Genomic DNA, 15,126 nt, shown 5'->3' with positions numbered 1-15,126 from the left:
TAGGTAAACACCCTCTGCCTTCACCCCTCCCCCATCCTCTTCCCGGCCCCTTAGGGTGATCTGACTAGAAGGCATATTCACACACAAGAAATCAGGAACAAGGACAACGATGCATGCACTTTTTCTTTTTCACGCTTAACAACTGTCAGCCTAGAGCTCCAAGACCACTTGTGGCCCCTCACCCACTGTCCTATCTATTCTCTTGTACTGTGTACTGGGAGACATGGCCCTACCTTTCCTTACTTCACACTAGTAATCTAAGATAAAAGAAGTATCTACCTACAATAGTCACTATAGATCTCTCCCAACAGCAACCAAGCCCAGATTCTCTCTCTGACAACTAAACACAATAGAAGCAAGAGAAATGAAAGAATAATGTAAAATTCAGGGCTCTAGGATTTATACAAGGGCTGTCCTGATATTTTTTAAGGACTCTAACATGCAGCATGGGCTTATTTTCAATGTTGCCTTAACATATGTTCTGAAGGACTGGCTGGTTTTGTTTTGTTTGGATTTTTGTTTTTGCCTTTAAATAAAATAACTGACCCAACAAACCATAAAAATTCACTGTGTAATTTATAGTAATAGAAGATAGTTATTCCATGCCCATAACAGAGAGTGCAGAAGATATGTACTTGCATGCAAATCATCTACTAATTTTCACCTTTATAATAGCACGATAGCCCTAAAAATGATGCTTATATACCTGAAAATATAATTTTTGAAAAGTGTTCATGTACTAATCCCTGAGACTACATAATAGCCAGGCCTTAGCATAAAGTACATTGCCTGGCATAAAACAGGCAATTGCTGTTGAAAGAAGATGTTGAGAAGTTTTCCTGTCATTGCAAAAGTTCAGCTACAGCTCAAATTTTCAAACAAAAGTCTCCCCCACGCTCTAAAGGGAGACGACAAGGAGTTGCTGAAGGTTGAGACCAGAACCTCCCTGAGAGGATCCACAAAGCAAGAAATCAAGTGTTGTCTATAGACTCTGTGAGTCATAATTTCCACATATGTGTACTTTCCAAACATATGATAATGCTTTTATATTAAAAAAAAAACTCAAATTTTTACAGTGGATTTTTGCTAGTATTTTCTCAGTCAACAGCTACTAAAAGCACAACTACTAGCACATGGGAGGGTCCCCTTTTTTGAAATGAGTTAGAAATTACTCTTAATCCTGTATATTGAACATAAACATGTCACTTTAGACGAGCATTAGGAACAATGTACTATTTTTAGAAACTTAGAACCAGGATAGACCGTTGGTCAGGAAGCTAGGCCCTGAGAACACATTTCCTCTACAAGAAGTGTTTCTCTATTTCACCTGCAGTCATCTCCATAATTTACAAACCTTTATTTACAGTCGGTGCAAATAAGTCCTCTCAATGAAGTATTGGGTTGACCAAAAAGTGCCTTCGGTTTTTAAGTTAAAAATAAGAGCCTCATTTTTCATTTTCACCAAGAACTTTATTGAACAATGTATTCATCCTTTTGTTCCACTACCTTCTGCCATTTTTCAGGCAACTTCGTAATTCCATCTTCCTAAAACTTTTTATCTTTTTGAGCAAAGAACTGTTCCAGGTGCCTTTTACAGTACTCCAGGGAATTGAAATTTTTTCCATTAAGAGAATTTTGTAAAGACCGAAATAAATGGAAATCCGAAGGTGCAATGTCTGGTGAATAGGCGGATGAGTCAGAACTTCCCAGCTAAGCTGTAACAGTTTTTGCTTAGTCATCAAAGAAACATGTGGTCTTGTGTTATCCTGATGGAAGATTATGCATTTTCTGTTGACTAATTCTGGCCACTTTTCACTGAGTGCTGCTTTCAGTTGGTCTAACTGGGAGCAGTTGGAATTAATCGTTTGGTTTTCTGGAAGGAGCTCATGATAGAGGACTCCCTTCCAAGCCCACCATATACACAATATCATATTCTTTGGATGAAGACTGGCCTTTGGTGTGGTTGGTGGTGGTTCATTTCGCCTGCCCCACGATCTCTTCCATTCCACATTATTGTACAGTATCCACTTTTCATTGCCCGTCACAATTTGTTTTAAAAAGGGAACATTTTCATTATGTTTAAGTGGAGACTCATGTGAAAATATGGTCAAGAAGGGTTTTTTTCACTTAACTTATGTGGAACCCAAACATCAAAGCGATTAACATAACCAAGCTGGTGCAAATGATTTTCAGTGCTTGATTTGGGTATTTTGAGTATGTCAACTATCTCTTGCATGGTATAACACTGATTGTTCTCACTTATTGTTTCGATCTGCTCGCTATCAATTTCAGCTGGCCTACCTGACGGTGGAGTATCGTCCAGAGAGAAATCTCCAGCACAAAACTTTGCAAACCACTTTTGATGCGTTCCATCAGTCACAGCACCTTCTCCATACACTGCACAAATCTTTTTCTGCATTTCAGTTGCGTTTTTACCTTTCTTGAAATAATAAACCATAATATGCCAAAAATGTTGTTTTTCCATTTTCAATATTAAAATGGCTACACAAAAAATTCACCAATTTTGATGTCTTTCTTAAAATGCACGTTGATAATGACAGCTGTCACATACACTCTAACAAAATTGTTTCGAATGAAGTTGAAGACAACTAAGTGCTACTAGAGCCATCTTACAGAAAAAAACGAATGAACCTTTTGGCCAACCCAATAAATTCCCTCCACTTTCCTTCAGAAAGTCAGGTACAAGAAATCGTCTCGCTGCTTCCAAATCAGCACACAGCTGGGCAACCCGATTATACAAATCACAGGTCACAATGCTGCTCCAGGCTACCACAGCCAAGCATCAGAGTCAGGGTACTGTGGCCAGGGTGGCCAATTCAAGTGCAAGAACCTTGCAGGTGACACTTGAAGAGATAAGAGAAGCAAAGCATTCTGTAAGAAAGGGGGAGGGATGTGATTTATTATAAATTATTTTATTATAGATTAGGAAATGGTCAATAATTATTGTATGGATAAGAACCTGACCATGGCAATAAAAACTGCCCATAAAGGACAAAAAGAGCCAAAGAGTCCTCCTCCTGGTGGGAATCGTATCTGCTTCACATTCTTGGGGAACGTAAAGGGAGGAACGGGGAGGAGACTGAGCAGAATGTGTGTTCAAGGCCAACTGAACAACTTGTAGGAGGCCCAGAGCACAGAGGAGCTTGGTGATGATGAAGACTTTTAAGGAGTTAGTCCCTTACCTTAAGAAGCCAGGGGAGGGGGTTAAACAAAGAAGTAGTAGCAACAATTCTGCAGGTTAGGAAGGTCATTCTGGCTGCAGCACCCTTTGTTCAGTGTTTCCCAGGCACTAACTGTGGAGGGAGTAAATGCGGTGTCCCCTAAACAAGGAAAGATCATGGACAGAATGCCATGTACTACCTGGGCATCTTTCAAAGCCAGACCAAACTATATCTTCTTTATGATACTTTTCCTGTGCCCTTGCTCTTACTCCAGTTGACAAATTCTTCTTCTCCCCTTTATTTTTAACCTCCCTTACTCACACACGTTTTATCTCCAGCTCCAATCTCTCCAGTTACAGCCTCACATTTCTAATTCCACCACACATCTCCACATGCATATTCTTCCAGTGCCTCAAATGCAGTAGATCTAAAACACAACTTACTTTTTACCCCCACCTATAAACCTGCTCTGAGTTCACTTCTTCTAATCACCCAGGCTTAACATCTTACCATCACCTTTTATCCATCCCTCTCTTTCCCCACATCCAATTAACTGTTTCTCTCTGTCTAATTTGCTTCAGCAATACTTCTCCAATCATATTGTCACTACCCTAGTTTACGTCTTCATTCTCTAACAAAAACCCTTATAACTTTTCTTTATTAGTCCAATTGTTTCTTTCCCAATTCAATTCATCCTCTGAATTATTAGATAATATATCCCATAATTCAACTCTGATTATGACATTTCCAGCATCAAGAAAACTTCAATCTCATAGCTTACTAACCCAGTCCAAATTTCCTACCCCAGCATTAAAAGCCTTCCATGTTCTAGGCCAAACCTTATTTTCCATCTTTATACTTTATTTTCCCACTATTCCCCCTCATATACGCTCCAATTATTTTCTACACCTGCCCAATCTGATCTGGTAAATATTGGGTACTCGACAAAAGTTGATTTCCTTCCACATGAGTTTGCTATATTCTCCTTCCCCACGCCATCTCAATTTATAGGAAAACATCCTATCATTCTATATAGTTGATTCTCACACAGGAAATTAGCATATTCATGGAAAAGCCTGTAAAATCTAGAAAACAGACAAGAACCCCAACAAAGAAGAGCCGTGTGACTGAGCTCCAATGTCAAAAGAAAAAGGTAGTGACAAGCAGGACGCCATAAACGCTTCAGAACATTTGAAAGGTTGAAAGCATTTTACCTGGGACAATGGATGCTAACAGTCTACCAGAGTTCTTCGAGATGATTCATCGGTCTCATAGAACTTACAGTCCAGTGAAGAATATGAACACATATGGACTTTATAATGCAAGATGGTAAAACCGTCCTCCAATAGAGGTAAAAATGTCTTAGAAGCATAAGGAAATGAGAAATTCTAAGAGATGCAGAAAGCTTCGCAAAATACCATGCAACAGAGACCATAAGGACTTCAACAGGTTATGACAGAAAGGTATTCCAGGCAGCAGATAAAGGAAAGGTAGAGGTGGAAAATGCTAGAAGTGTGAGAAATAGGGAAAAAAAAAAACCTGATGAACTCTGGGTGCCTAAACTATTACTATTTTGAAAGTCTCTAATGATCACTTACATAGTTTTAATGAATTAAAACTATGTTTTGGGCTTCCCTGGTGGCGCAGTGGTTGAGAGTCCGCCTGCCGATGCAGGGAAGATCCCAGCAGTGAGAGGCCTGTGTACCGCAAAAAAAAAAAAAACTCTATGTTTTACTTCAATTAATTCCTGAAATATGCAGATGATTATCTGCAGGATGGATCAGTTGTTATTAAACAGGATATTCACAACTCAGTTGGATCCTGAGATGCGTTGAATGCTGAATGTGGTGCTACACTCAATTTACTCCCCAGAGCCTGGCTCTTCAGCATTCCTACAGCAGTATGAATGAACAGCTCTACATCTTAGGATCCACTGAAGGTGACACACTCTTCTATGCACACACTGCAACCAAGAGAAAATTATACACACATTTTAAGAATAACCCCATAATATAAAATTGAAAAATGCAAAGTCAAACCATGTAAATGTTTGCACTTTGTACTACGCACCTTGCGTAGTACAAAGAAGTCTAGAATTAGAAGAGACCATAGAGAAAATCTAGATCAACCATGTGACCCAAGCTATGTCTATCAGGCTCTTTCTCTCAGGAATTCAGGGTCAAGGCTTATTGATTTAGTCTCTCCCTGTGCTTGGAACTGAGGGACACCTAAATACCCAGCAGCTGCTGAGCAGCCACATACAACTGTGAACACAGGAAAAAAAGGAAAAAAAAAAAAAAAGGTCAGCAAAGAGAGAACAATGAAGCAAAGAAATGCAAAGACTAGAGACAGAGAAAATTCCAGGTTTTCCAGTCCCTGGTCCCTAATAAGGTCTGCGTGCATTTGGCTTCCATCAAATCCCTGTCTTTCTTTCTTCTTCCTAAAACTAGTTCAAGTTCATTTGTGTTACTTGGAACAGAAGCTTAAATGCGGCAATAACCAAAATCCTTCATAAGGTCAACTAGTTGATTTATTACTGATCTACCTTTCCTATACTTTCTTTTCATTTGTATTTCCTTAAAAGCCATAAATATGACTTTGGTATGCTATACAGACAAATATGTGAACAGAGATACAGGATTATGCTGAGCACTTTTTTGTGTGTGTGTGCTGTACGCGGGCCTCTCACTGCTGCGGCCTCTCCCATTGCGGAGCACAGGCTCCGGACGCGCAGGCTCAGCGGCCATGGCTCACGGGCCCAGCCGCTCCGCGGTATGTGGGATCTTCGCGGACCGGGGCACGAACCTGTGTCCCCTGCATCGGCAGGCGGACTCTCAACCACAGCGCCACCAGGGAAGCCCTATGCTGAGCATTTTTAAAGGGAAAACCCGTCATCCCCAGGAAGGAGAAAACATAGGAATATTCAAGGTAAAGCCTTGAGATAATTGTACAGCAACCAGAGATGCTTAACAACTAGTAAATTAAATAGCTATCTGATTACCCTCCTACCCAAAGCCGATTTAATTCTGAATAAACCCGATGGGTAGGTCCAATTCAGTCTCCTCTAAGGCATGAGAAAAAGGTCATAACTGAATATAGGGCATTTCGTCTGGAATGCCCCAAGTAATTAGCACCCAACCACACAAAGTTTGGGTGCTCTCCAGTGGTATCCCTAGCCCAGACCCAAATCCAAAACTGAATATCAAACCATATTAGGGCTTGGCTTAACTATTTACCCTATGACATAACCAGCCCTTCCTGCTATTAGCTAAGGGGAAAAAAGTTAACAGAAGCTTAATATCATGGAACTCTGTCCAGGTGTGTGCATCTGTGTGATATGCCAGGTATCAAGACTTTCCTGAGACAGATCCAGTCTCCCCAAAGCTGGATCCGCACCCATCAGATCTGACTACAAGTAAAGCAGTTAAACAAGTATAGCAAGTCAGAGTTGACAATCAGAAGTTTGAACCAATGTAGTGGGTGGCTCTGCAGGATTATATAAACAAAAACAATATTACAGGATCCTAGAGGTGGAAGGGACATGGAGACTCTGTCCAACTTCATCATTTTACAGAGAAGGAAGCGAAATATCAAAACCAAATTTATCAACCAAATCCCTAACTATAGTAACACAGGTGAGATAAAAATCAAAGGGACAAAAAAAAAAAAAAAAAATCAAAGGGACTGTGACCAGATTATGACAGAATCAAAAAGCATTATTTCCTAAAGCTGCTCTAATGGTTGAAAATTTATTTTTAATTATAAAAGAAAAATTGTATTAGAAAAATCTATGAAAACTACTGTTGAGATATTTTTTGGATATTCTTGTTACTTAAGTTTAGCAAAAGGGTAAAGATTTCTGACCAAATGGGTTAACATTTCAGTTAAGATATTAGACCAAGCACCTTGAAAAGCCAAAATACTGTGTGTTGATTCAGAACCTACATGGTTGTATGCTTGCAACCTTGGCAGACAGGCAGTTTAGGCACTGTGACAAAATTCTCAATGGCAGAGAGATGCTTATTTTAATATAAAAAAATCCAGACATTTACATAGGGCCCTAATAAAAGTCACCAGAAATTAGACTAATATGTCAGTTGGGACCAAAATTAAAAGAATAAATCTTTAAATGGTCCAAATATAAACTTGGTTTTCAAAACTTCTGGCAAGGGGCCATAGTACTATGGATTTGGGTCTTCAAGGGCTGCTTGACCACAAGTATTAGGTAAGTCAACACATCACTGAGGGAGGGCAAAAAGAAAAAACAACAGATAATCTCTGGCAGTTACAATCTACCCTTCATCGTTCAGCACAGAATATTTTAGAAGACTGCTGATAAAATGTTAAGACAGAACCTGTTGTGTTCCCCAAGAAGTGCTACTAAAGTAACTCCTAAAATATAAATCCATTAAAAAGTAGGTCTTCTTGAAAAACAATATTAATTAGAAGCAAACATGAAATTGGTATTATTACTTAAATTAACATCGATAAATACTAAATATTTTAAAAATCTCCCATCAATCTGAATTGACAATTTTATAAATTACATGAATCCTGAAGATTATTTTACAGACAAAACTATTTTTTAAAACTCTATTTGCCACCAGCAATGCAAATGGAAACATGAAGCGATAGACCAGAGGGTGCTGAATATAATCTATGCTTAGTAGAGTCAGCTTTCAACTAATTTAAAGTCCTAGTTGTTAGCCATATCATATTTTGACAGTTTACTCTATTGGTGGCAAAAGCAAACTAAAATTTCCTAAGAAATCTCAACTCTGAGGAATTATATTTTCTGTTCTTCCATTCCAGATAAAATTAAGAAGTGAGATGACTAGATACTCATCACAAATATAGAAGTTCGTGCAATTTCACATTTACCTTAAACTCTACATTTGTACTTTGAAATAATTACTTTTTATAGTAATCTTATGTTAAAAAAAATTCCACACTGATATTTTCCACATGATTTAAAGAAAACTATCTTTAAAAATCATCCTGTTAAGACTGCAAAATTACCCCCATTTGACAGCTTATATCAAACGAGCATATAAACCAAATAAGGCAGGAATGGCACCTTTCGATCATATACTTGTAAATAGTCCAGGGTGAAACTTAACAAACCAGACTCGGATGCATTTTTTTCCGCTCAAAAACAAAACAAAACTGGTACCTGTAAAATTCGGGGTTTTGCTCGGTTTTGGCCTATTAGACACCTACCGGGCCCGCGGGAGCCTGACCCCGCGGCGCGGGCTGCGGTGCGCCTCTGGGTGCACCCCTTGTCTCCGCGCGCCCGCCGCTGCCCCCCCAGCCGCCGGACGCCCCACTCCCCTCCCGGACGCGCGGCGGGAGGCGCGGGCCTGGCTGGCCGTTCCCACGCGTCCAGGCCCGTTATCTGAGCGGCCGCGGCGGCGGGGCCGCCCCGCGCGGGGAAGGGGACTCCGGGATGGCCCCTGCCGCGGGCCCCGCGCCCTCTCCAGGTGGGGGCGGCGTCCCTGCCCCGGCCGCCCCTCCCTCGGGCGCCCGCGTCGCTCGAGAGCCTCCCTCGGGCTCAGGTTCGCTCCCGGGACGGGATAAGGTGTCAGCCACGCTGCCAGACGCCTCCCGTCGGCGGGGGCGAAGCCAGCCCTGCCCTCCTTCCATCCGCCCCTCACCGCCCGCGCCCCTCCTCGGCTCAGGAGACGAGGTGGGGGGGGGGGTCCCCGCAGGAGGCTGAAAGGGGCGCTGCCTGCGCTCTCAGGGGAGCGGAGGTCGGGGTCACACCTCAACTTGGCAGGGTCCGGGCGTTGAGGGCAGAGGCGGGGCGGGGAGGGAGCCCCAAACTCACCCGACTGAGCGGCTTCCCGGGCCGCGACCGCGGCCAGGCAGAGGCTGAGGCAAACACAGAACGAGAGGGGGCGCGGGAGGGTCCGCCGCGGGCTCATGAAAGTGCCAGGGAGCCGCCGCCGCCGCCGCCGCTGTCCGAGCCTCCCTCCCTTCCTCTCCGGCTCCGGGCGACGGACGGGGCGGCGGGAGGCATGACGGGAAATTCCTGGGCACTGGCAGCCGAGTCCAAATATGAGCATAGGAGACGAGCGAGGGAGGATCGCGGATCGCGCCCGCCGCGGACGCGGCCCGCTGCCCGGGCCTCGGCGGCCGCCAACTCCCTCCTCCTCCAAATCCTCCTCCTCCTCAGCTGCCAACCCTAAGGCCGCCGGCTGCCGAGTGCAACCAGGAGGTGGAATCCCTCTGACAGAGGGCATCCCTTTCCAGTGTTGGGGCCCAAGAGCAGAGCGGCGCATCCCACCCACGGGTCCCGCCTAAGACCCCTGAAGGGGTAGAAAAGAGAGGAACCACCACGAGGAGAACCGACAGCGAGCCAGGGACCCGCGGGAAGGCATTTAAGGAGTTTGAGAAGACTCTTGCGATGCCCCTAATCAACTGGGAGCTTTGTGAGTAAGTGGATAAAAATATCTGGCAAGTGCTTCTCTTGAGTGTGGTCAGGTGAGGCTGGAGCGGCACTGCCAGTTATGCACACACTCAGGTGAGCCATCCTACACAAAACGAACAGGCATTATAATATATAAAACACCCCCCTGCATTCCAGGTGAGTGGGCCCTTTACACCAGGTGTGTGTGTAGGGTGAGTGTGTGTGTGTGTTTAGCCAGAGTTACAAACGGGCTCTCCCCAAACTTATATCTGAACACCATATATGGAGTTGAGGCAGACTGGCTGACAATAGTTTTTCATACTAGCTAAATGCTGATATTTATTTAGATTAGTCATTCTTTTCACCTCCAGCCTCTCTTCATCTCCCTTACATTAGTTTTGTATTTCTTGTAGCTTATCTGAAGGGCAGTGGTGAAATTTATTCAAAAGGTACTACCTCTGATGACAAGAAATGTCAGTCCCCGATGTTTAATTACAGGCCTAAACCAATAGTTGCCTGACTTTTCTTTGGCACTGATAACCCCTCCAGTAATCAAGGCCAAATGACCCTTAGCTTTTCAAGAGGACATAATTATGTCTAATTACTACTTTTTCTTTTTTACTGGCACTAATGGAACAGGCCCTGGAGATGTAGGATGTTATATAATTACTTATGACCATTTTAAGATGCTACAGAAATGATTCACTGATGCAAAATACTTATGGGGTAAAAGTCAAACAGATTTAGAGTGTGGATTATTCTCACATGACCTAAAGTACGGTAATTTGTACATCACACTATTTGTTTGAAAATGCTATATTTGAAAATTAGAAACTTTGTTTCAAAACGGATTCAATTCTGGCAAAGTATTAAGGCCCATATGCCAAAAACCAGTCCTTTTGCAAGTGGTTCCCCTTAAATCATCTGGTACTGAGAAACTGAATTATTCCTGGCAAATGGGCAGATTTCACCCTCAATGTACTAGCAGTGATAATGAGACAAAGGGCAGATGACCTAAGTAAACTAACAGTAAATAAAATGTAATACAGTAAATTAGGGATTTAAAAGACACAGGCGTTATTACTCAACTTAAGTATCTAGAAGCTGGTTATCTTAAAGGGGATATTCAGGAAACTCTTTATGCATTCTCTCCCTTTCCTCTTTTTTGTATATTTTGTATTACATAAGCACTTTTCTTATTCATTTCCCCCACAACGTGTAGTATAATTCTTTGCCCATAGTATTTTTTTTCCTTTTTTTTACTTTTATTTTCGGCTGCCGTGGGTGGGAGGAACGCAGGATCTTTTGTTGCAGGGTGCTTCATTGCCCCGCGCCGGCTTCTCTCCAGTTGTGGCGCGCGCGGGCTTAGTTGCCCCGTGGCATGTGGGATCTTAGTTCCCCAACCAGGGATCGAACCCGTGTCCCTTGTACTGGAGGGTGGATTCTTAACCAATGGACCACCAAGGAAGTCCCGCCCATAGCTCAAATGTTTGTTTAAAAACAAAAGTAAAATGAGCACAGTCATTTGTAGACTGACATATAGGAGCTCCCTAAGTGTAGAGAAAAGCTTGTTTCAAAGGGCTGTAATAATTTTGGCTATATTTAAAATATTTTAGTTGACCTTAAGTACAAAAACATAAAATTACAAAGAACGCAGTATACCACTGCATGTTAATATACGTGGAGGGTTAATTAATTGTATCAACTGCTGACTTGACAGCAATACCAGCAGCTGTTCTAAAGGCTTGAATAAATATGCTAAAGAAGGGAGAAAAGAACAAAAGTTACTGAGTACACAGTAAGTGCCAGACACTGTGCTAGTTGTTTTACACATGGTATTTCATTTAATTCTTCCAAATATCTTTGAGCTTTTTATTTTGTATCCCTATTTTACAGCTAAGGAGAGGCATAGGTAAGTAAATTATGCTACTAAGAAGGGGTAAAGTAGTATTGGAATTCAAATCTCATTTCAAAGTCCACATATATTTTTACTGTACTAATCTGCCCCATTTTCTTTACATTAAAAACAAAACAAAAACCAGGGTATTCAAAAACTGTATTCATTGGGCTCTTGTGGTTTTAAGTAACTGGTGTGCACTTAGGTTACCTCAAGTAATAGGGGTAAAGAATAAATGTGGAAATAAGACCAGAGACTTAACCGGCTTGTCAGGTCATCCTTGGTGGGCCTGGGGGTGGGGGCCTGTGCCTTTGATGGGTACCAGAAACAGGAAAGCTACTACCCTCTGACCACATTCCTATGAGTTTTGTAGTTTAAATCATATATTTCACGTTTTCTCTTTGTTATTATAATCTTAATGACAATCATGTTAACATATTATCTTAAACAATGTTTGTTTTTAAGACAAAGGACCCAGAGGAGGTAACTGTTTCCTGTGCTTCCTATATACCATCCCTCCCCCAACCCAGTGGTGTGCTAGTAAATATTTAACAACCAGATCTGGAGGAAGGAGGCCTGAAGTGTAACAAAACCCAATTTATGTGGGTGTAACGCTCCCACCAGCCCAAGCCTCTGGAGGCAAAGCTGGGGAGAGATGCCCTCAACCAGCTCTTGGGCCCCTGTGAGCCAGTCCCATCACACCACTGCCCCAACCCCTCAGAAATGTCCTCAGAACGCAGCAAAATTCAAGTTGCACAACCACAGCTTTTCTACTCTGGCTCCCACTACCAGCTGCCAGTTCTCCTCTATAGCTCATAATCAAATGCCTCAGCGGGGAGAGTTTGATTCTATCACCACAGTCCCTCTTGGAGAAAGTTCTGGTATGAGGTTATCTCATAAGCCACTGAGCAGCCTGTGGATTGGCTACCTCTGAGCCAGGTGTCCTCTCCTACTTCTGCAGCTGTAGCTAGGGCGGAAGGCTCACGTGCTAGACAACATGGTCACCTGTACTAAAGAAACAGACTGTGCTGCTGCCTTTCTAGGGCATTGCAGTTGGGGCAGCCTCTTTCAAAGGGAGTCTGTAAGCATGGCAGGCATTCAAGCTACAGTCTCTCTGACATACTATTCTCAGCTCTTTCAGTAAATCCCCTCAGCCGTTATGCAAAGCTTTGAGACAGTCCCCATTCCACATACCCAAAGGAACATCTTGGGTGGATGCCAGCAATTGCAAACAGGAGAAAGGACACGTTCGGACTAGATATTATTCAAAAGCCCTCAGGCAGGGTGAGAAACCCTAAGTTAGTACTTCAAATAAATGAACAGTTATCAAGTGCCATTGTTCTAAACCAATAATGATCAATTGGAAAGTAAGGGAATTAATTACCTCCTAGGAGGATGTAACAGATTCTCCAGAAGGAAGTTTTTCTAACTACACTCAATCCAAACTCCCAAAATTCTGCTTTCCTATCCTGCGAGGTAGAATGTTGTCACTCTCACCCCTGCTGAGAACACTGTTTTATACTGACGGAAGCATGCCCCCCGCACCTCAAGGAGCTAGAGTGGGAAGAGAGTTAAGGAGAACTCTTCTCAGCATGAGGGACACAGAGTCAATGCTGACTGGCTAAGAGAGACACAGAACATCTCTCATTCTGAAAAAGGATTTCCTCTTCCATGACAACCCTCCAGCCCCCAGTCACCAAACACACTAAAATGACAAGGACTCTCAAAGGCGGAAGACTGAATTAAAGTGAGCATTTTCCTTGTCTTGGTAAAATGGTTTGCCTGCATCTCAAACGGTATTTTTTAATTTTACAGTTGAGGCCATCCCTTTTGTTGATTAATTCTGAAGAGATTTGAAGAACGTATTCCCATGATTGACGTGCTGCCTGATTCTACCAGCTTTGGCTGTGGATATGCTACAAGAAGTAATAAATATTTAACAAGATGACTTTCAATATTGTAGAGAATTAAATAATCCTCTAGACCAGCAAAGCTGCTTGGCTTTTGGCACGACTGTATCACATGAAGTGGCATACCCAAAATCAACTACACACACAGAATAAGGGGGCTGGGAGAGAGGGACAAGAATGAACTTTTAAGTTGGTACAGGAAGATTCTTTTTTTTTTTGAATTTTATTTATTTTTTTTATACAGCAGGTTCTTATTAGTCATGTATTTTATACATGTTAGTGTATAAATCCCAATCTCCCAACATCCCTCCACCCCCCCCCGCCAACCCCGCCACTTCCCCCCCTTGGTGTCCATAGGTACAGGAAGATTCTGATGGGAGACTTCATCCTACTCTTTCACTCAGTCTGTTCCTGAATGCTTCTTATATTGAGAGCATCTCACACCATGGTGTGCGTGTCCAGTGTTTAAAGGTGTGTTTTTTTCACACAACTTATCCCTAACTGCAAACCAGCTCCTTCATGTGTTGTTCATCCAAAGAAGCTCCAATAGGAGGTAGAGGAAACCCTGGCTGTGTTGGGCTTCCTGGGAAATGGTATGTTGCCCTCCAAAATGGTGCTTCATTACAGGATTTTTTGCAGTAGTTTTACCGTTGCCATTAAAGCTTCTGGGACAATGGGTAAGTTACTTAATTACTCTAAGCCTTGATATTCTTTTTTCTCTGTATAATGGGAAAATAAAGGTACCTACCACTCATGATGCTTAGCCCTAGCCCCATGCTAGCAAATGGTAAATCCTTAATAAATATCAATATAGTACTAATGTGATTAACTTTTATCACAACTTACTAACTTTCAATCACCGCAAAGCCACTCTTTGCCTTTAAGCCTTATCTGATAGGAGTTCCTCTGTCTGAAATGACTCATAATTTCTCTTCACAGCTCAGAGTCCTACACTTGTATTCATAATCCCCTCTTAAGGAAGTCTGTCCAGATTTAGTAATCCTGTCAACACATATTTTCTTCAAATTTACTTTTTATATTTATACCCAAGGTTACTAATAGTAACTATGTTTTCAAATATATTTTTAACTTCCTCAAAGTAATCAGAAGGCTACACACTTATATGATTATTCAAATTATTTTTGTGAAAACCAGTTTTAGAATTGCAATCAAAATAAATGATACATTTTGAAAAATATCTTCAGCACAGGAAAATCATCTTTGCATTCTTTCATTCATTCAACAAATATTTACTGAATGCTTTCTATATGCTGGATATGCAAGATAAACCAGTAAAATATTTAGTGATAGAGAAATAAGGCAGGGAAGGTTGCTGAAAGTGTTGGGGAAGTAACATTAAAGACATGGAAGAAAGAAGGAAGCCATGCAGTATCTAGGAAAGGAGGAACAGCAAGTGAAAAGGCCATGCCCAAGGCAGAGGCAGGCCTGCCCTGTAGGAGGACCATCCAGGAGGTCGGATGAGAAGAGGGTGGAAAGGGGCCATGGCGGGGAGCACTAGAAGACGTGGCCTGAGTAATTATAAGGACTTTGGCTTTTATTGTGAGTGAGATGGGAAGCTACTGCAGGGTTTTGAGCAGAAGAGCGACATGATCCTACATTGACTGTTCTGTCAGGCATGCAGAGACAGAAAGGGAGACCAATTAGAGGGTCTTGAAGTAATCCAGGTGAGAGGTAATGGTGATTTTGGAGTAGGAAGGAGGAAGTGGA

General features: G+C 42.3%; 1 protein-coding gene across 3 annotated transcripts in view; it reads right to left on the bottom strand.

Annotated features, from left to right (window-relative positions):
* The window catches only part of MSRB3 (methionine sulfoxide reductase B3), a 175,049-nt gene that overhangs the window by 155,546 nt on the left and 4,377 nt on the right, over positions 1–15,126 (bottom strand). The window contains exon 1 of one of the 3 annotated variants that reach the window (XM_027106928.1): positions 9,010–9,262. The exons of 1 other annotated variant lie outside the window; for it this stretch is intronic. In XM_027106928.1, coding sequence (XP_026962729.1) covers positions 9,010–9,247 — 238 coding nt within the window. In that variant the 5' untranslated portion in view covers positions 9,248–9,262. Of the gene's footprint in view, positions 1–9,009; positions 9,263–15,126 lie in introns of those variants that run through there. One more of the 3 variants, XM_027106929.1, reaches the window with a different exon arrangement.

The sequence above is a fragment of the Aethalodelphis obliquidens genome, unplaced genomic scaffold (genome assembly GCF_003676395.1).
Source record: "Aethalodelphis obliquidens isolate GAN/ISIS:26980383/991018 unplaced genomic scaffold, ASM367639v1 scaffold8, whole genome shotgun sequence".
NCBI lineage: Eukaryota > Metazoa > Chordata > Mammalia > Artiodactyla > Delphinidae > Aethalodelphis > Aethalodelphis obliquidens.
This window is presented reverse-complemented; position numbering and strand designations above follow the sequence as displayed.